This window comes from Saccostrea cucullata, unplaced genomic scaffold (assembly GCF_032062105.1).
Source record: "Saccostrea cucullata isolate Sc308-1 unplaced genomic scaffold, CSIRO_AGI_Scuc_v1 ctg37, whole genome shotgun sequence".
NCBI lineage: Eukaryota > Metazoa > Mollusca > Bivalvia > Ostreida > Ostreidae > Saccostrea > Saccostrea cuccullata.
In genome coordinates this window covers 128,784-152,324 of record NW_026938868.1, presented here as the reverse complement: position 1 = coordinate 152,324, position 23,541 = coordinate 128,784, and the positions used below count along the sequence as shown (strand labels likewise).

Sequence of the window (23,541 nt, the reverse complement as noted above, 5' to 3'; positions counted from 1 at the left end):
AAGTAACCCTATTCAATATATAGTAATATGAAAATTTCGTGTGGGATTTAATTTTGTATTACTACTATCCTCGTATTAAGTAGTCATCTCGAGGTGCAGCACAGTTCAATGATACAATTTTTTTTGTTGCTTGACCATACTTTAGGAATAATTCAAAAGACACTTCTGAAAAAAAAAGTATTCATAAGACAAAAACCATAGAAAGTGTGAAAAGATGTTTATTACATCCATAATACAGATGTTCAATAAAGTCTGATTGTAAATTTGAAAATAAATGGTACAAAACAGACACTGGATGTGGTGAGCAATATTGATAAGAACCCATCAACCTAAGTTTTTATCAAAATAACTTGTAAAACATTTTAAACTCAAAACGGTAAATTATAAAACCATCAACCTTGCTTAATATAAAGAAGCAGAGCATCAATTTGCATGGATCTGTCATTTAACTTTTAGGACTGTTGACATATGTACAGTTAATTAAGAAGCTAACGATTACAAGTAGAATTTCTCTTTCTGCTCTGACAGTTTATATTACATGATTTCCACATCCGTGGTCAAGTGTGGGCCCCAGAAAGGGATTCTTCACTTTTTGGGGCCCCCAAGCGGTTGGCCTTTGTCTTTTCCACGTAATTTCATCCCTGAAAATAGTTATAAAGAATTACAGTTAATTTTCTTTCTGCCATAAAAGCTATAATTGTGTGAATTTTCTATATTGATTAAATGCTGATCTGTTCAGCGTTCTGAAACTCACCAAGAACCCTCTCCATTTTCGCTAGTACTTGTTGGTTTGGGATTGCCTTTCCGTTTTCATATTCAGTGATGAGATGAGCTTTTTCATTTATTTTCTGTATAGAATAATAGAAAAATTGGTTACATGGAATTAAAAAAATTATTTTAAACCAGATGTCTGTGAAAAGACTAAAGCTTTACTGTTTGTTATTGTAAATGAAACACTTTGGAACTGCAATTTTATTCCCTATTGTGGAATGTATGGAGATAACAAACAGTATTCAAGCTCAAAAGTCTATTAAACAATGAAAATAGGAGCAGAGCAAACACATCCAAAACATCAGAGGTGAGATCAGGTGCCATGGAGGAGTGAGCATCCCCTGCTGACAGGTCACACCCACTGTGTGCTCCTTGTCATGATTGGGAAATAAAATCTGGCAACAATTTAGTGTGTGAAAATTTGGCCTAACAATTAGTATGAAAAACCTCAGTCAGCATTTGACTCAATGATAAATTGTATTTGCTGACAAGGTCATTGTATCTACCGTAAAACTTAAGAAATGATGACTTTAAACAAGACTGTAATATTTTTGTTTCATCGACTTGTTTTTTGATAATTGTTTGTAGTCCAACCCTTCTCCCAAGGGTCAGGATTTTTACAATGTAGAGTAACCCAGGGTGCTTCTATATAAGTTACAGCTAAGTTAAGTTCTATATAAGTTACAGCTTTTCTGGCCCACTGGTTCTGGAGAAGATTTTTAAATATTTTTTCAATGTTTATTAATTTCAATTTTGGATTGTCATGATTGGGAAATAAAATCTGGCAACAATTTAGTGTGTGAAAATTTGGCCTAACAATTAGTATGAAAAACCTCAGTCAGCATTTGACTCAATGATAAATTGTATTTGCTGACAAGGTCATTGTATCTACCGTAAAACTTAAGAAATGATGACTTTAAACAAGACTGCAATATTTTTGTTTCATCAACTTGTTTTTTGATAATTGTTTGTAGTCCAACCCTTCTCCCAAGGGTCAGGATTTTTACAATGTAGAGTAACCCAGGATGCTTCTATATAAGTTACAGCTAAGTTAAGTTCTATATAAGTTACAGCTTTTCTGGCCCACTGGTTCTGGAGAAGATTTTTAAATATTTTTTCAATGTTTATTAATTTCAATTTTGGATTCCCTATTTTTGACACACACACCCCCCCCGGCCCCCCCCCCCCCCCCCCCCCCCCGGGTCAAAATTTCAACAATTTAGAATCTACACTACCCCAGATTGCTTCCACATAAGTTTCAGCTTTACTGGCCCAGTGATTCCTGAGAAGATTTTTAAAGATGTTTTCTTTATCACTTGGATTCCCTATTGTGGTTACGCCCTACACCCAGGGGCAATGATTTTGATAATTTAAAATCTATACTATCCCACACTGCTTCCACATAAGTTTCAGCTTTTCTGGTCCTGTGGTTCTGAAAAGATTTTTTTTTAATGATACCATCCTAATTTTTGTCTTTTCTTGATTATCTCCCCTTGTAAGGGAGTTTAGTCCCTTATTTTAATAATTTAAACTCCCGTATCTTTTGTACCGATTTTGGAGAAGAAGCTGAAAAGTTTACAGACAGACGGACATTCTTGTCTCCGGAGTCTGCATATAGCTCTCTCCTACCCGTGGCTGCTTGATCACATAAAGTTTCCTTATCTTTAATATTTACGTCTCTATATTGTGACGTCATGTTCAGAGAATGTTTAAGGATGATTTTTTTCTATTAATTCCTCAGTAAAATTTTGATCACCCATTGCGGCCCAGGGTTCATGATTTGAATCAACACTACCTGAGGATGACTTATCATGGCTTTGTTGTTTTTGAGAAGATTTTTTTCCTGAGTAACACTTTGATCCCCCATTTTGGCCAACCATACTTCCAAGGGGTCATGATTTGAAAAAAAAAATTGATTCTACACTACCTGATGATGATTCCACAAAAGTTTCATATTTTCTAGCACAGTGGTTCTTGAGAAGAAGATTTTTAAAAGATGCCATTCATTTTTCACAAATTCTTAATTAGCTTCTCTTGAAAGAAGGTGTGGCACTTAATTTATATAACTTTGAATCCCGTTTACCCAAGATTACTTTGTGGCAAAGGATGACTGCACTTAAGGATATGCGAAATTTGCGTCAAAATAAACTTTCAAAACAGACATTTTTCTTTCAATTACAGATATTATCAACATCTTATCTACAACTTTATTTAATTACAATAAACAAAAGTATGTATTTACAATGTACGAATCTGTTTTCTGAGGTTTAGGTCAACACCATTTCTTCAACCTTCGTACGATAATGAGGATGCCCACTTTTTAAAATGACTTTATACATAGTCAGCGCATGTTTGTCTATTGTTCTCCTTTGAACAGTAGTTGTATATTTGCATAAGTAATGTTGTGTTAAAAGGAGATTAATAGACAAACATGCACTCATGGTTAAAAAGAGAAAAAAACTGCTTCTTCTTACACTCGTTCTCTCTGTTGTAACAAAGGGCTGTGACACGTTGAATATTATAATTCATCACATGATTTCTTTCCTTAGGTAATTTTGTGAATACTAAATTCCATCACGTGACTTATTGATAGCATGTTTTGTGCTAACTAGGACACTGTGTTCGAAATGTTGAACAGTCAGCCGTCGATTTAAAATATTCTTTACTTACATGGATGGGCTCATACGTTTTAAACTTTTGTAAATAATGGACTTGTGCCGTACAGAAAAAATAGCAAGATGGAAAATAGAGATCTCGTATTTTTTAATACATGTCATTGTTATTCATCCTGTCTAATTTTAGATCCATTCTTATGATGTTAGCTCCTCCTCTCATACATACATAATGTTTAATCAAGGGCAGGTAAGTGTAAATTCTCTGTATTCGCAAAACCGTGAGGACAAAAAACATGAAATTAATTATTGTATTATATTCTAAAATAATTTTTAACATTTAAATTAGGTGTCAAATGGACATATTTCTGCAGTAAATATATAAAAGTGAAATTAAGTAAACATTTAAAAGCAACAGAGGCGATCGAAAAAGACCCAAAACACAGCGTTAAGTGCAGTCATCCTTTGATTATAATTTGCTTTGTTGTTCTTTAAATGAATTCAAAAGTGTCAAAAGCTTACAGAGATAGACAGACTGACAGACAATCTGATGGATGGATGCAGGAGAAAACATGATCAGAAAAGCTCACAGCCTTTAGCTGAGCTAAAAAAAATTTTAAAATCTTTTAAAGCCATGATAAGTCATAAAAATATGGAAGGGCATGGTAATCCAAGAATCAAAAGGGCACTTTGCGTCGCGACAGGATCTCATGAGGGCACTTATTAAAGGGTTTTTATCACGCATCGAAATTTCTTAAAAATTAAACACTATTATGATTTTGGAACATATAATTATCGTTTGATTATTAAATAATGTTTTAAACTGTCGTATTTAAGCCATAATACGTCCGTAATGTAGGGTCTTCAGATTGAAAATCTCCACTAATTAGATAGGGGTCACGTGGTACTGAAACGTCATAGGTGTCAATAGGCAATTGGACCTCGTAAAGCGTATCGTAAGAAAACATCTACCGTTTAGATTTTTGCATGAAATAAAAAGAATACACCACTAGGTTGGAAGAAATTCTGATATTGACAATATAACTTTGGCAATGGATGCTCAATCTTATATGTATTAACTTCTACAACAGAAAAATAACCAAAAAACATACCGTGAAAGGAGGATACATAGGGCATTGAAGACAAAGCCGTTAATGAAAACTCCTGACTTCGATTAAATAGATCGAATTATTAACGTTTAACTTCTTAAATAATTATAAAAATGGTCGTTCTACGTTTTCTTTCTTCGTTATTTTAAATAAAATATACATAAACAGATCTTGTGTTTCTTCTATCTGTTCCAGCAATGAATATCATTTGATAGAAAGGCCACTTCGATCTTCAATGGCGCCGTTCGCCATTACAAACTTCACAACACATAGTGCAATGTGTGTGCCGGACTTTTAAAATGCCTATTGATAAATTATTATTTTTTGAAAAATACTATTTCCATTAAATAGATATACATATACAGAATGTGGGATCGTACATAAACGATTGCTCTGAATGGAGACAAATCCTCGCACCGACCAAGTCCCTGGAATGTATAAAAATAACTTCCTAAAACCTTTCCTGTGCTCATTTTTCATCTAAACACCACAAATTATATCTAACTATCTATCAATTAACCAATTATCATTCATTTAATTTCCAGCAGGGTTATAGACAAAGCCATTGAACCGTTTTGTAAACACAATAAGTACTTCGCTTGACCAGGATTGACACCTATGACGTCAGAGCAATGGCGCGCAACATCGGCGATCAAAATATGCATATTGAGAAATTTAAACTTTGAGTCGCTGAAACACACAAAATATTAATTTTCTAACCAAAAAAATTTGATGGATGATTTTAATAGCATATAAACCTTGTTATATCAAAAAATCATGTTGCATGATAAAAACCCTTTAAGTAAACGTTAAAGTCTTTGAAATTATAATTTAAATCTATATTTAAACAAGTAATTTAAAGATAAATTCATACATCTGTGTTCCATTCATTTTTGAACAGAATTCCAACATAATTAAGACACCTGAAAGGACAATTATTGAAACAAAAAGAATATGAAAAAGATATATATTCACATCCAATTTCTTTCATAAATACACTGGTAAGGTTACACTAGAGAAAGTAATGGGTATGAATCTAGCTGAAACATGTGAAAGAATTAATATAGTTTGGAGGTATGATTTTTTTTACCTGCTTAGACTGTTTAATTTAATTTGAGTACAACAGTCAATTTAACCAAATTTTTAGGGAGGGGGGGGGGGGAGTCTTAGAAAATACATGTAGAGCCACTAGAGGCCATTCTCTCTCTTGGAAAATATTCTACCAATATGATCAAGTGAAAACGATCATAACAAAAAAAGTGAATGCCATGTGACACGTTATAATGGATTCTTTTTTTCGGTTCAAGATTAGAACAATTCTAAATATTAAGGTACTCCGATCCTCAGCTAGGAAGGATAACTCTTTAATTTACTATTTAATTCAAAAAGTCTCAAAACCAAGCTTGAAAATTAAATCTTTTCATGCAACAATTTTCATTTCATACCTCTCAATGTCCTTCTAGGTTCTTTGAAGTTCTCAGAAGTGACTTAGGAAAAGCGGAAATATTTACCCCTAATTGTACATGTGTATTTAAAAATTACATATTTAAAGAAATTCAATTTTTAAAAAAATCTAACCATAGATACATTTGTGTATGATATGAAATTAGAAGTACTTTATGGTGTTTTGCAATGATAAGAAAATCTTTATTCACTATGCATTGTAAAATGATGGAAGTATAAATAGAAGATTGAAACTAAAATATCTTAAAAGTATAAAAATAGTGCAATTTCTTCAAAAGCCTGGAAAACTATGATTTTTATTTCTAAACTGTATTTGTTGATGAAAATTGAATCGGAAAATCCTTAGCTGGTATTTTAATTTGCACTTCCTGAAAATTTATTTGAGATTTACTAATTTTCCTTATATAATATGATTAACTTTAAAGATGACGTTTGAAGAATTATCGTGGTTAAAAACACATTACTTTGAGAATTCAGAGACATTTTTGTGAGCATTTTCAATTAATCAATGCCTGATTTTCAGAACCTGAGGATCGGAGTTGATCTACAACTCCGAAGAAATGGGCTGATATGCATTATTTAAAAGAATCATATTCATAAAAATTTGTATATTTATCATGTTTACAGTCCCCAGAAAGCCAATGACATGCCTCAATCATGATAATAACTAGTGCTAATTGTAACGGGGACCGTTACAGATGTTCCCCAAACGCTCCCTAACTCCCTTTTATAGTCATATTCCCTGTAAGCGTAATTAAATAAGACAAACTCTATGCATTTGAGACTTTAACAACGTTTACCCAAAAGTGTACTATGTTCATTCAAATTTTATCATTGCGCACTTGCGCATGTGAATGCATGTGTGTAATGACCATATCATATTGTCTACACAATCTATATATTTTAATATGCTAAATATTAAAGTATTTAATCCAAAAGTATAAAAAAAAAACACCGCTCATTCAAGTGTATTTTTACCCATTTCACGTGCACGCAAGTGCATACATGAGCATGGTGACCATACCTTCTTGTATAAGTCCATTACATCTATCTATGTTCTAAATCTCACCCCGTTTGGTTCAAAACCAAGGGAGTTATAGCTGTTTAAAGTTTCAGCCAATCAGATTGCAGCGCACGTACACGCAAGTGTATGCATGTGCATGGTGTCCATACCTTCTTGTAGAATTCAATTATATATCTCTATGCTCCAAATCCAATCCTGTTTGGTTGAAAACCAAGGGAGTTAAAGCTGTTTAAAGTTTCATCCAATCAGATTGCAGCGCACGTACACGCACGTGTATGCATGTGCATGTTGACCATACCTTCTTGTAGAAGTCCATTATATATATCTATGTTCCAAATCCCATCCTGTTTGGTTGAAAACCAAGGGAGTTATAGCTATTTAAAGTTTCAGCCAATCAGATTGCAGTGCACGTGCATACACGTGTTTTCATGATAATTGCTATATATCATGTTGTAAGATATCGTAATACATGACTATGTTTAAATTTTCAAAGGATTTCGTCAAAAAACAAGAAAGATATTGAGACTTTAGTTTCAGCCAATCAGAGCAAAGCGCACGTGCATGCGCGTGAGATCTTGCTATTTTGACCATGTCATCTTGTCTATGCTACTAATATATCATTACAATATGAGTTTCAACGCATTTCATCAAAAATTGAGAAAGTAAGTCTATATCAATTATATTGATCATTTCTCGTGTTGCACGTGCGCGCAAAATGACATTGACTAGGCAAATTTACATTACATGTCTACTAACCCTAAAAAGGTTTTACCTACATCGGATGAACAGTTTACAAGATCATTCCCGGACAAAAAAGTACCCAGGAAGAAGAAGAAGAAAAATAATAATAATAAGAAACAGAGTAAAAACAATATGTTCCCCAACTTCGTTTGGGGAACATAATTACTGATCCGTGCATAAACACTAGAATTCTTTGAAAAATGTATAGTAATTGAAAAAATGAGTAGCTATAAATATAAAAGCAATTTAGTAAACATTTTGTTTTAATATTGTACTACTTTCTTAACATGCTAAACAACAGACCAATGGGCCACATCACTCACCTGAGTAGCTTTGACCATGCTGTTCTTTACCAGATTTTCCCCATAGTAATACATATTGTGACCCAGCCTTACCCCAGGGGTCATAATTTGGACAATATAAAATCTACACTACCTGAGGATGCTTTCGCATAAGTTTCAGCTTTTCTGGCCCAGTGGTTCTTGAGAAGATTTTTAAAGATTTTTCCTACATATTTCTATCTAAATCTTTGATTCCCTATTGTGGCCCCGTCCTACCCCCAGGGGTCATGATTTGAAGAATTTAGAATCTACACTACCCCAGCATGCTTCCACATAAGATTCAGCTTTTCTGGTCCAGTGGTTCTTGATAAGAAGATTTTTAATTTTATTCCCTATATATTTCTATGTATAACTTTGATTCCTATTGTGCCCCCACCTTACCCCCGGGGTCATGATTTGAACAATTTAGAATCTACACTTCCCAGGGATGTTTCCACATAAGTTTCAGCTTTTCTGGCCCAGTGGTTCTTGAGAAGATTTTTAAAGATTTTTCCTACATATTTCTATGTAAATCTTTGATTCCCTATTGTGGCCCCGTCCTACCCCCAGGGGTCATGATTTGAAGAATTTAGAATCTACACTACCCCAGCATGCTTCCACATAAGATTCAGCTTTTCTGGTCCAGTTGTTCTTGATAAGAAGATTTTTAATTTTTTTCCCTATATATTTCTATGTATAACTTTGATTCCTATTGTGCCCCCACCTAACCCCCGGGGTCATGATTTGAACAATTTAGAATCTACACTTCCCAGGGATGTTTCCACATAAGATTCAGCTTTTCTGGTCCAGTGGTTCTTGAGAAGATTTTAATTTTTTTCCCTATGTATTTCTATGTAAAACTTTGATTCCCTATTGTAGCCCCACCCTACCCCGGGGATCATGATTGTTACAATTTAGAATCTACACTTCCCAGGGATGCAGCTTTTCTGGTCCAGTGGTTCTTGAGAAGATTTTCATTTTTTTTCCTATATATTTCTATGTAAAACTTTGATTCCTATTGTGGCCCTGACCTTACCCCCAGGGTCATGATTTGAACAATTTAGAATCACTACCCCAGCTGCTTCCACATAAGTTTCAGCTCTCTGGTCCAGTGGTTCTTGAGAAGAAGATTTTTAAAGATTTTTTTTTCTATTTATTTCTATGCAAAACTTTGACTTCCTATTGTGGCCCCACCCTAACCCTTGGGGTCATTATTTTTACAACTTAGAATCTACATGCTTCCAGCTTTTCTGGTCCAGTGGTTCTTGAGAAGAAGATTTTTAATGACCGCACCCTATTTTTGTCTTTTTGTGATTATCTCCCCTTGTGTAGGGACTTGGCCCCTCATTTCACAATTTAAACTCCCCTTCAACCAAGGATGATTTGTACCAAGTTTGGTTTAAATTGGCCCAGTGGTTCTTGAGAAGAAGTCGAAAATGTGAAAAGTTGACAGAGAGACAGCTAGACAGACGACGGACAAAATGTGATCAGAAAAGCTCACTTGAGCCTTCGGCTCAGATGAGCTAAAAGATTTAACAATTTTGACATCTCTCAGTCTATTTAAAACTTGCAGCCAATTGTAAAGATAAACCTCTTCTTGTTCAGATTCAAAATAAAAAAAAATAGCTTTCATTATGAAAATATAAATAATATTAAAAAGAATACTTAAAAAATAGCTTTGTTTTTATGAAAAAGGAAAACCAACTTTAAAAAAGTTTTGTTGCAAATAAGCAATAATCATAAGTAAGTTAAATTTTGTTTAAATACCACGGACCAACATCTGAAAGACAAATTTTGAGCATAATTATTTTCTAATTGTAATGTGAATCTATTCAATCTTTGCTAGAGATATTCATTTAAGAATCTTAATATGAATATCACATTTCTGGTTATGATATACTGTATACAGGGCTATTTTAGCCCTATGTTATTTTGGCCCTTTAACACTAGCTGACAATTTTGCCCCGTTTCAAATTCGCCAACCCATAGTTATATTTAAGGGGGCCGACTGGGGTTTTATTGTGTGAAAACTACACTTTGTGGGAAATCTACCGCCCAAGTATTTTTAAGGGGCCGTCTTAAAATACAGGTACCATTTCTGTAGGAATATATGGGAAAGTGACGATTTTTTGCACTTTTAAGCAAATTATACAAATATTACGATAGACTTTTTACTCAAACTATAATATATGATGAGTAATGCTATATTGTACATTATATGTAAGAACCACCAAATTCTATCGCCTTGATACCAGAGGGGGCATCTCAAAATGCCAAAAAAAATTACGAGTTTCCTTGTTTTTATAGAGTTCTGCAAAATATGACGCATAGTCGCATACGAAGGATTTATATGAAAAATTATAAATATGACGGAGAGATTATCAAATTCCCATGTTTTAAATTTCAAGAGCATATATTTATTACTTTTTCTTTCATGACATTTTTTATTACCCCATCTTTTAAGAGCATCATGTTATCTAAAGTCAAAAACACACTATTACGACGCCAATCTACATGTCATTTTAAAAATCGTTTTAAAAATCAGTTATTTAAAATTATACATGTAATCAAATTTTTTCGACCCATAATTTCTTAATTTTGTTTAGTTTTAATAATTAAGTGAAAAAAACTGCTTTAAAACAGTAAAAATGCTTCATTTTACTATGATGTGCAAAATATTGTGCAATGGAAACCACAGTCGGCCAAATGAGGTAAGGAAGAAAGGGGTGAATATAAAATGGGGACCAAGATTTCCCTGTATGCAGAATCTTCTTTCTATCCCACTGATTTGCATCAATTAGCAGGAACATTGTTCAGCCTTGTGCCTGACCTTTACATAACTAAGAAGTTGTAGATTTGACACAAACATGTACAACATGATACCAAAACAGGCAAATCTAAAATTCATTTTTTCAATAAAGGACGTTTGCTCCCCCTCCCTCCATCCAACCCCTCTACATACACATGATGGTCATGATGGCACCACTATATAATAAATAAATTAAGATTAAAACCAGTCCTTGTGTTTTATTATTTGTTACAAATGATTAAATGTACTGGCTAACTTTAATCAGACTGATTCTTGAATCAATATAAATATCCCTAATGTAATGGAATATAAAACACAACCATTGAAGTTTAACCTTCAAAATTCCATTCAAAGGTCCAATAATTATAGCAGTGAAAACAATAGCAATACCTCAAATACCTCAGTATTCCCAGTGACCTTGATCTTTAAGACATGAGTCCATATTAAGTTTATTTTGTCTACATTATTTAGAAATATTGTGTGGATTTATCATTATGATTTTTAGTTTTACATTCCTAAAAGCATACATATATAATCATGTATAAATATGAACAGCAGTTTTAAAGAAATGAAGATATATATATTATACAAATATGACTATAAATAGAAAATGTGGACTATTTCTTCAATTCAGTTATTTCTTAATTATACTTTGATTAAATCAGTAAGTATCTTGATTTTATCTCAGCTTGACAACATTACAGCAAAATTTTCAGTCTGCTTATATGCAGTAAAATTTTGTGAGTCATACAAATGATTCAAAGGAACAAGAAAACCCACTCACCGTGGCCAGATCTTTCTGAGTTAGCTTCTTCTCACTGCGTGCTTGCTGGATCAGTTTGGACACATCCAAGGACACCGTATCATGATGGAGCTCTTCTGTTTCACGATCTAACTTGGCAGTGTTCTTATCTCCCTTGACTTGTCTGTTATGTCCACCATCATCTGTAAAAAAAAAAATATGCCAGGTACTGGTACTTATACATAAAACTCCTTGATGGTTCAGCACACAATCAATTCAATACTTGCAGAAAGGTGTTCTTATTTTGATTTTTTCAATAAACCCTTTATTTTAATGTTAATGCACTCAAACAGAAACAGGATGAATATGTATAATTCTAACTCACATTTCTTGGAGGTTTCCACAGTCAATCCTTGTCTTTGGGCTGAATTAATAGCCTGAAATTGTCCAATATAAACTATTTTTTAAATTGTGCAAGATATATTAAATAAGTCTTCATCATTCCTGATGTAATAGTAACTGTGTTTCTATGTTACTAGTCAGTAAAAGAGCTTTAAAGCTCATGCTTTTTGATAAATGTATATAGTCCAACTATAAATAAAATTACTTAGTTACTTATATAAAAGCTAGCTTTTAATGACAATGAGTATATACACTCTATAAATATAAACCTGTGTTTAAACCATAGCAGATAATTATATTTTTTTCTAAGTTGTTTGTCAAGGAATCAAATGCAATCAGTTATTTTAAGAACAGCTCTGTAACAATTACCCTGGTGCTTTTTGAATCTCTTAAGCAACTCTTAAGTCAGGGCTGTATTTTAAGTGATTCCTTTTGAAAGTATTTGATCCCATCCCTAATGTTACTTGTAGATTTAAATGCAGATCTTAGGTTCATTTTAGCAATAACTTTCAATCATTTATCGATAAAAGAAAAAATATCATTGATTAAATCATTGTTTACTACAAAAATAAAGGGAAAATTTTGCACAAGTAGAGGGTGAAAAGCTCTTACAGATAACCCTGTTAGAGCAGATCATAGGATTTCAACTAAGTTTATACAGGAGTCGAGGAGATGTCATTCTGCAGATCACCTATCTACAACTGAGCTCTTTCACCATCAACAGAGCAAGCACTTGCAAACATTTCTGTTGGATAGGGCTGCCACGAATCAGAAAATTTTTGAATCGATTCGGTTCAAACAAAAATCTCGATTTTCGAATAATTTCGATTTGATTATAAGAAATAGAACTCTTTTTTTTTTTTTCTCATAAAATCTGTAATGTTTGATAATCATGATCATAAGACATTCTAATAAATAATGATTCATACTTTTATAGGGTTTATTAAGATAAAATGGAATGTAAAGCCAAGAAAACAAAGAAAACACCTATAATGTTCTAATTACAAAGTATGACCCAAGCAACTGTCTGAAATCCAAATTATTAAAAATACTGGTCTTTGGTTTTAAAAGATGAAACATGCAAACAAATCTTTCAAACAAAACCAATGATTACATATTATGCTAAACATAAAAGTATTGGTGATTTGCTTACAAAGGCTATTTTGCCACAATAGAAATGGTTAGATCCCTGTGATTTAAATTTTTGATTCATCAATAGGATATCAAACCACCTAAACACATTACTGTCATAACATGAATGTCAATAATCAATTTCACATTCTAAATGATGTCAATATTAAAAAGAAATGAGGAAATTCGCAGCACTGTGTTGGTTCCTCTAAATTCAGAATTACGTGGCTGATGGGTGTTGCCTTTTAGTATATCTATTTATCCTCTGTGAAGTCTTTCTGTTGAAAATGGAACTAGGAAGAAGTCCCCTGTCAACTTCTTCGCAGCCATTTTCATGATTTTGTTTACTTTAACATGATTTGCCAGTTGCCACCGTTTCTTCTGATTAACCAATCAGAATGTGCTTAACAACAGCAGATGTTAGATGTTATGAATTGAATTTGAAATGCCGGAAAAAAGTAAACAAATTGAAGTGAGAGATTGTGAACATGGTTAACCGATATTTCAGTTTGTGTTTGTGAAACACTATGCGCCCTGCGGCAACAAAGTTCGAAAAAGCTATTTTTAGCATATTGGTCACAGTCAAGGTCACAAGGTCATTGACCTTGGTGTCATTTGAAAGAACTTTATTAGTGGAGTATGCATACCAAATATGAAGTCCATATTTCATATGGTTCAAAAGTTATGGCAAAAAGTCGAAAAAGCTATTTTTAGCATATAGGTCACAGTCAAGGCACAAGGTCATTGACCTTGATGTCATTTGAAAGAACTTTATTAGTGGAGTATGCATACCAAATATGAAGTCTCTATCTGTTATCATGGTTATGGTTCAAAAGTTATGGCGAAGGTTAAAGTTGACAACAGACAGACAAACAAACAGACAAACAGACAGGACAAAAACAATAAGAGTCGTTCTGAAAGTTGGAAATGGTACATCACAGATTTGGCTGATTTTTTGCATGCAATGTAGAAGCACCATGTATAGAACATATTTGGGGTTATTTTTTTATTTTGAGTCCCGGCTGCCATGGTAACCAAAACCACCATTTTGAGGCCAAAAATACAAAGCAACCTACTGAAAGTATACCATCTTCATCATAAATTTCTATTTTCTGCATATTATTTACAGATTTAATTGTTGCCTACTCTGACAGACTATTTGTTGGAATAACTACCACAACTGATGAAATTATTCAGTAGTTGGTCATAAAAGAGTTGTCTTTCAGTGAAAAGTTTGAATTTTTCAAATTTGAACAAATTTGAAAAAATGCCAGTTTTTGGCATTTCCTAAGCATAGTAGCAAGAAAACGCGGGCAATCCATAACAAACAACTACCATCACTGAAAAGGCCATTCCTTACTTAACAAAATATAAAATTTCTAGAGAGGTATTATTTCTTAAAATAAAATAAATCGAAAACGAAAATGATTGCTATGGAGATTTTGGATTAATTTGTAGATTCAACATTTGGCTCCTTTTTGTACATTATACTTTTAAAAAAAATCAAAAGTAAAACAAATCACACTACTAAACCTCATAATTTTAAAATATTATGATATAAATGTAAGTTCATAAATTAAACAAAAATAATGTTTTACTATAGCAACCAAAAAGTCAGGTAAAATCACTATAGCCTTATTAGCTATTGACGTTATCATTATCCAGAATTTGTGGCCTCAGTGCATGATTTAATTTCTTCAATTAAATAAATAACACTAATTATATTTGTTATTTCACTTATCTTCATTAAAAAAAAATAAATAAAAATTCAAGCGTCTAAAATCACATTGCTATGGTAACCCAATAGTTTTTGAACACTTCCTTATAATGGTTGCTATACATTTTTTGATACTGACAAGAATACAACGGAAAATATAAAAGCTTCATTCATTTTTTATTTCTTTTTCAAAAAATAAATTGAATTTAATTGTATTTTACTAAATATCAAAATATTAATTCATAATTTATTTTAACAAGAGGCCCAGGGGCTACATCGCTCACCTGAGCAATTGGCTAGGAAAAAGCACATACCAGATCATATCAGAACTGAAAGTTTACTGAGAGGGGGGGGGGGGGGGCTTGAATTTAAACCCTCCAGGGGTCATGATATGTACAAACTTGAATCTAATCTACACAACCTAAGAATAATTCCCTATAAATATCATAAGGTTTCTTTATATATTCCTATGTAAAACTTTTATAGACTATTTGCCCAACCCTACCCCTGGGGGTCTTGTTGTGAATAAACTTAAATCTACACTATCCGGGGATGATTCCACAGGAGTTTCATCTTTCCTGTCTCAATGGTTCTTGAGAAGAAGATTTTTCCTATATATTCCTATGTAAAATTTTGATCGGCCATTTTGGCCCCACCCTACCCCTGGGGGTTATGATTTGAACAAACTTGAATCTACACTACCTGAGGATGATTCCACATAAGTTTCATCTTTCCTGGCCCAGTGGTTCTTGAGAAGAAGATGTTTAAAGATTTTTCCGTTACATTCCTATGTTAAACTTTGATCAGCCATTTTGGCCTTACCCTACCCCCGGGGGTCATGATTTGTACAAACTTGAATCTTCATTACCTGAGGATGATTCCACAAAAGTTTTATCATTCCTGGCCCAGTGTTTCTTGAGAAGAAGATTTTTAAAGATTTTTCCACTATATTCCTATGTAAAACTTTGATCGGCCATTTTGGCCCCGCCCTACCCCCAGGGGTCATGATATGAACAAACTTGAATCTACACTACCTGTGAATGCTTCCATATAAATATGATCAATTGTGGCTTTGCTATTCTCGAGAAGAAGATTTTTAAAGAATTTTCCTATATATTTCTATGTAAAACTTTGGTCGGCCATTTTGGCCCCGCCCTACCCCCAGGGGTCATGATATGAACAAACTTGAATCTACACTACCTGTGAATGCTTCCATATAAATATGATCAATTGTGGCTTTGCTATTCTCGAGAAGAAGATTTTTAAAGATTTTTCCTATATATTTCTATGTAAAACTTTGGTCGGCCATTTTGGCCCCGCCCTACCCCCAGGGGTCATGATATGAACAAACTTGAATCTACACTACCTGTGAATGCTTCCATATAAATATGATCAATTGTGGCTTTGCTATTCTCGAGAAGAAGATTTTTAAAGAATTTTCCTATATATTTCTATGTAAAACTTTGGTCGGCCATTTTGGCCCCGCCCAACCCCCGGGGGTCATGATATGAACAAACTTGAATCTACACTACCTGAGGATGCTTTCATATAAATATGATTAACTATGGCTTTGTTATTCTTGAGAAGAAAATTTTATAAGATTTTTCCTATATATTTCTATGTAAAACTTTGGTCGGCCATTTTGGCCCTGCCCAACCCCCAGGGGTCATGATATGAACAAACTTGAATCTACACTACCTGAGGATGTTTCCCCAAAAGTTTCATCTTTCCTGGCACAGTGGTTCTTGAGAAGAAGATTTTTAAAAGATACCACCATTTTTTCATTAATTCCCAATTATCTCCCCTTGAATGAGGGCGTGGCCCTTCATTTGGACAAACTTGAATCCCCTTCACCCAAGGATGCTTTGTGGCAAGTTTGGTTGAAATTGGCCCAGTGGTTCTTGAGAAGAAGTCGAAAATGTGAAAAGTTTACAACAACGACGACGACGACAACGACGACGACAACGACAACGACAGACAACGGACAAATTGTGATCAGAAAAGCTCACTTGAGCCTTTGGCTCAGGTGAGCTAAAAAATGGTTGCTATGGCAGCCAATAGTTCAAGAAAATCATTTTCATTGATATGTTTAATACAGAAAAATCTTCTGCTTTATTGCACGATTATATGTCTTCTTCAATTCCATATAAACCTTGTCATTTCACTTACATGAAAATAGAAATTTATAATTTTAAAAGAAAACAGTTGCTATGGTAACCAATTGCTAATAATTCAGGATTGATCCCAATAACTAGGGCACCGCTTGGCGGTCGCCTATGGTGATCAGTCTGTCCGTCCGTCCGAGATCTCCTGTCCGGAGCATATCTTCTCTCTCCTTAGCCCAATCTGGCTCATACTTCACCTACAGAGTGCCTTTGGGAAACCGGTGTGCAGTGACCTTGAACCGTGTTTCTAGGTCAAAGTTCAAGGTCTGGCTTTTACTTCACTCACAGAGTTCCACTGATTTATAATGGATGTGCAGTGACCTTGGTAGAAGTTTCTAGGTCATGGTCAGAATTAGCCTCTCTGTTTAAATCTTTTTTCGGTGTATAATTTTTTCCCTTTATTTCCAGTAAATTTATATAACTGAGGATACAAGATAACTTCGATATATATCTGTAAATTCGCAATATCCGTGAAGTCGTACTAAATGGTTTTTACTGTATTACCCAAATATTCCTCTACAAAATAAACCCTTTTAAATTACCTTACATTTTCATGTTCATTGTTGAAAGCGGGGCCGTTTGAGATGGCCACCATCTCAATGATATCTAGTTATTGATGTACCAGTATACAAAACTCATAACACTGCCACCAATGTTTGATTATACTTAAACTGATCACATATATCTGAATTAGTGCAGCAGGATTTTTTCTATGGAAACAATTAACATACCTACATAAAATCATGACCGATCTTTTGGAAGCAACTTGCTTTTTTAATTGAAACATATAACATATATACACATGTTTTAACATATACATGCACTTCTTAGTTTAAGTAGGACAAGCACATAGTCAAGAGTGCCCCCCCCCTCCATCGTCCTCAATTCAACTTGTTTTTGCTGTTGTTGAAATGATCTTTTGCTGTTCCTTTCGTAAGGAATCATTATACCACCGCTGCGAAGGAGAGGAGGTATACTAATTTACTTTTGTGTGTCAGTCCGTCCGTCTGGCTGGCTGCCTGTGTGTCTGTATGTAGCAAATGTTTGGTTGCAGTTTTCTCAGCAACTATTCATTGAAGATGCTTGAAATTTTAGCACAGTATTTGCTAAGGCATGCCATACATGATGCAGGCCTTTCAAAATCTGCCGGTACCCGGTACTTTTACCCGGTTGGATTCGTTCATGGTACCGGCCAAAATATTCAGTGGAGAAAAAAAAATCGCGTAAAAATACGATAGGCCCTACCATGTTTTACACAAGCTTTGTAATATTCTTAGTCCGTAATGTTATCTAATAACGTTTTTGATTGGTTAGTCAAGAAGATCATTAAAGCGTTTGAATAAATGAAACAAAAGAGATTGCGTAACGCGTCTTATAGATCTTGTCGAAAACGAAAGTAGATTTCGATCCGTCAAATTCCTTCGTTACTGATTTTGACAAAAGCTAATGACTATGGATATATTTTAAATAAATACGGCCAAAAAAAAAATAAAAATAGGAATCCAGGTGTCAGAAATAAAAGTGTCAATTTAAAGCCATGGTAATGAGTTTCACAAAAGATTTTAAGATACAAGGAACTAGACCGCGGAAAGTCTTCAACACAATTGACCAATAGAGAAACCGACATGAACAATAGGTAGTTCTTTGACCACCTCTGTACATTTTGATAGCCTCAACTCTTCAAATTTAAGTGTCAAAACCCGCAGCTGACGATATAAATTTCTTACAGTCTTAAATTAATCTGCAACTTTCTGATGAAACAAAAGGACATAAAACAGAAACTATTTCTTTTGCCATACATTTAATTCTTTGATTCAGCAGTTTCCTAGTGGTCAAGAGAATGACCTTGCGGACGTTTACTTTCTTCCCAGTATTGTAACCATATCCAGTAAAGTGAGGGAGTCATACCTAAAAAATTTTTGTCTCCAATTTTATGTCATCTTTGAGTAATTTACACATGTATATTATTTTATATGTACATGTACCAGTAAATGAAAAATATGCTGAATTTATTGGTACATGCTATGAAACATATAGTGCTTCTTCTAATTTATTTTTTAATCTGCACTTTAATGTAGAACAGAAATGAATTTCATTTAATGCAAATACAATTTCATTTCTCTTTTATTAAATTTAAATTTTGAATTTCCATTTCCTTTCGTGACTCAATTTTTTTTTTTTTTTATATTTAAAACATACCACTTACAACTCAAACCTTGCAAAATTTTTTGAACAAATATATATATACAAATATAGCATAGAACTTAGAAGTTTTACCTAAATCTTATTGTTACTCTGCTCAAATAACTAATTTTTCTATGTAATTCCATCCATCCAGTGCTAAATTTCACATGTAAAGTGTATTGACCAAAAATAAACTTGGAAACATGGCATAAAAATAACACTGATAACAGCATACTTCTATGTGTCTAGAAACCAGGAAATGCTGTCTGGTGGCTTCTAAATTTCAAAATTTTTCCGGGGGGGCATGCCCCCGGACCCCCCTAGCGAGCTCACGCCTTCGGCGTTCGCCGAGTGGTACCTCCTATTTTTGATAAAGTACCACCTTGTTCAAATCTTTTTGAAAGCCCTGTTACATGTATGCATGGTGGGTAACATTTGCGTTTAAATCTGATGTCAACTTCCTGTTTATCCGTGAGTCTGTCTGTTCCATACATAAAAAAATTTGTTGAAGTTTTCCCAGCAGAGATAAGTGTCTTTTCATATAAATTAAGAATGGCAATCAAAATTCAGTATGTAATTTAAAGATTTTGTGATTTTGTTCTTTCTCATTAAGGCATTGAGGTTAAAATAAGTATTAGGGAAAGTACAATTAAGTGGAAAGCATATAATAATACAAACCACCACCACTCTTATTAGGTCCAAAACACTGTCCGTAGGGGCTATGCCCCTGGGAGTCAACTCCCTAGAAGCTTTTGAAATTCAAACAACAGAAAACCTCATTTTAACTCAAAGTGAGTGTAATATTACCTTAAGGACCCTGTCTACACCAGTACAAAATGTTTTTAGGACATTGAGACAAATATATTCTATAAAGGTGTTAATATTGAGCTTATTTATATGATTTTCACTATATGGTGCTTGGCATTTACCCCCAGGAAAAATAATCAAACACAACACAGTATAAGTGTTAGAAAGAAAGATAGAAATCACTGCTGTATACTTCCATAGAGAAAATACTAGTATGTAAATAACATGTTCAATTAATTTTAGCTTGTCTTATTAAAATGTTAAGAATACTTGAACTCATTACAAATTGTGTAATATACTGTGAATTTCTAATTTTTTAGAATTTAGATCTAAGGGCAGATCACTCTTACTGCAAAAAATACCATAGAATCAGAACTCTTTAGTGTGCAGTGTAGAGAGGGTTAAACTCTTAAGTATACATCGATATATGAAAGGAAAAATATAATTATCTGAAATAGTTTTCTGGGGGGTTAAAGTGGGGGGGGGGGGGGCAATAAAATGTTACCACCCCTCCTCCAATATGTTAAAAAAGTGGGGCTTGATTTAATTGTATTAATATTTTTTAAATAACTTATTTTTATCTAAAACTATTTGGAAAGCTTCTTAAAAATATTTTCCAGAACATAAAGTCTGTGATAAATGAAAACTGAGATGTCCTCATAAAATATGACTTAATCAAATATAATATTTTTTTCTCTCAGAGAGAAAAAAATTTGGGCACATAAATCTATGATTTCAACAACGACCATTTTACATATCCCCAATTTCTGCATGTACGTAAAAGGAACTCCTCTCCACTGAAAATTGCCATATTTCCCTATAAACCTTAATGTATTCCTTCATTACATATTGTTTCAGTAAAGTGTACACATTGTATAAATTTGGCTTAAATTCAACTATGACAGCGTTTGCTATGACAAAAAATCTTAATAATTAAATAATTTATTTTTTTTTTTTTTTGTTGCAATAAAATAATCTGACATTAAAGAGATAAATTTCCAAGTTCTTTCAATTTTTTGCAATAACTTCAAGTTCCCAAATGAAAGGACACGTTCACTCACGCGTACGATCATCGATCCCCATTCAAAAAAAATTTGCATCAACAAATTTCAGCCCTGCAAAAATTGAAATCTATAAGAAAATTGCATTTTTGTTACGTGTTCAGTTTATAGTGATGTGATTTCATAGGTCTTTTTTCAATTATCAGAAAATAAGGGCCCCCTGTACAGTGATTAAATCATCTAGAATCGTGTCAAAAGTATACCAAAATTTGAAAAAAGTGAAAATGTAACTTGTCTATTATCGAATATCTCGGTGGAAAATGAATCATATAGCATACTTTGGGTAGATTATCTTCACTTAAAGTAAAGTTATACATTATTTTAGTGGTTCTTTAAAATTTTTGAAGTTAAAATTGACATTAAAATTTAAATATTATAAAGAGAATACCAAAATAACCGCCCCCTCTTGGCAATGTTCTAAGTGCCCGGGGCAGTTACCACGGTAATAGGGATTATAAGGTATAATTTTTATCAACAGATGGTTTATATAATTTTCATCAACATCTGATTTTAATAACATTGATAATTTGCCTAAACTATAAATTATTGATGTAATGAGATTCATGTCATTATTTATGCTTTGAGTACTTAAATGTTATTTTTACAATAAATAGTCATACCCTATTATTAATAAACTCATACAAAATATGTGCAACTTTCAATGTACATGGTAAATATTTCATTGGTACTTGCCTATGTAAGACTTAGGGTTAGGGCTAGGGTTAGGAACTCCTTTTTAGAGGGGAACAAATAAAAAAAGCCCCCGACACCGGCGGACTATAGTGATCTTCTTATTGCCATGCATGTATATTACTTCATCACAACCTTATTATCCCATCCTTAGCTTTGAAGTCCATTTAACTGACGTTACTTTGTTTTTAAACACTTTTTTTTCAATGATGCAGCACTTATCACATAGGTAGGAATTTCATAGGATGCAATCCATTTTTAAGTTTATCACATTCACATCTTATACACAAACATGTATACAGGTGTCTCATTATATCGCGGTACTTAAATCTTTTGCATAAAAAAGTGTAATTTGATTTTTTAAATTTAACTTTCATCAAATGATATTCATAAAGCAAACTATGGCCTAACTTTTTAGTATCAAACTATTTCCCAAGCTTGCATCGTTTAATTTGTAGTCTATTTTTAAAACAGGAAGTCTTATTTACCTCCTAAATTGGAGAGTCTCATTGTATCGCGGTATGGAAAAACATGGAAACTTGAGGTTGACATGGACTTCAATTCTTATTTTTCATTTTACCATGTAATTCTACATACGAAAATAAACAATAATACAAACTAAAGACTTTCAAAACATGAACTTTATATGGATTTTACTAGATTATAAATACAAATAACAAATTATTTCAATGGAAAAAATAATAATAATCACCTTTATTAATTAAATGTATATTAATGAGAAGAAATATCATTTTTGGTATTTTCCACCCTTGTGCAAAAACAGGTAACCTGGTTGCCATGGAAACAAGACCAGTTGGTCACTTTCAATAATATTTTTGTAAATCGGGCTTATAATATAGTTATTTCACCAAGTTTCATCAAAATCTGTGAAAATCAATTTCCAGCCCATTTTGATGCTTACAGAGAATGACTCATAAATGCCCTGGATCTATCGATCCGGGCGCATAAAAAAATGTGATAGACCAGAAAGGGATTTGAACCCAGACCCCATAATTTTATTAATTTATGAACAATTGTGCTCATCCAATTAGGGTATCTAGTTGATAATGAGTAAATGTTTGATAATGAGTAAACCTTTCAGACCACAGAGTCTCAATATCATTGACTATGAATTGTTTTAGATGTCAAATAGAACAGTAGAGGGGAAAAGAGTTTATGCCATATTGTGGCATGTATTAACAATGACCAAAACAGCAATAGACCTGCTGTTCATTAGTCATGTACCAATTCATCACACAGAGTTTGATAACACTGTTTCACAGTAAAGGGATGTGTGAATGTATTTACATAATGTGTTAAATTTCATATGAAATTACATCATCATATTTTAGTTTTTACATTCTGTATGTTCTTTTCATTTGAGTATGCTCTTCATCAATGTACCACATATATCATTTCAGTAAAAATACGACAACTTTTCTTTGAACTGTAACAAACCGGATTTGATGAATAGTTCCAGAAATTCAAACATAGGGTAAACAAATGGAGCAAGTTACCTGTTGAGAACGCAACTGACTGGCTTTGGGTTGCTTTTTTCTAATATAAGTGACTTCATCCCAGTCTGCTGTTGCCATTTTTGCCGAATATATACTAAAAATACAAAAATTAAAGCGTTTTTAAGTTAGTTTGTTGCACAGCTACATGCAATGGCGTGTCCTTATTTTTAGTGTTTACCAAATTAAGAAATGAAGTCGTAAAATTAGTTTGATCTGCGTATGTTAAAATTGAGATGGTGGAGATGAGAAACGCTTACAAATGGATGATAAAATAT

The 23,541-nt window shown here is 33.2% G+C and overlaps 1 protein-coding gene across 1 annotated transcript; it reads right to left on the bottom strand.

Annotated features, from left to right (window-relative positions):
• Positions 1-200: 200 nt before the first annotated feature.
• On the bottom strand, positions 201-23,459 carry LOC134251594 (endothelial differentiation-related factor 1 homolog). The gene is made up of 5 exons (XM_062733996.1): positions 23,267-23,459; positions 11,978-12,029; positions 11,635-11,795; positions 755-848; positions 201-641 (listed from the first exon to the last, which is right to left on the bottom strand). The coding sequence occupies exons 1-5, from the start codon at positions 23,342-23,344 to the stop codon at positions 586-588; spliced, it is 441 nt and encodes a 146-aa protein (XP_062589980.1). The 5' UTR covers positions 23,345-23,459; the 3' UTR covers positions 201-585.
• Between the last annotated feature and the right edge of the window lie 82 nt (positions 23,460-23,541).

Excerpts from the sequence above, each read along its gene's own strand:
- LOC134251594 (XM_062733996.1), bottom strand. The coding sequence starts at position 23,344 with ATGGCAACAGCAGACTGGGATGAAGTCACTTATATTAGAAAAAAGCAA. Across the intron at positions 11,796-11,977 it reads TGTGGAAACCTCCAAGAAAT|ATGATGGTGGACATAACAGA; the intron begins GTGAGTTAGAAT and ends TTTTTTTTACAG. Across the intron at positions 642-754 it reads GAAAATGGAGAGGGTTCTTG|GGATGAAATTACGTGGAAAA; the intron begins GTGAGTTTCAGA and ends AACTATTTTCAG.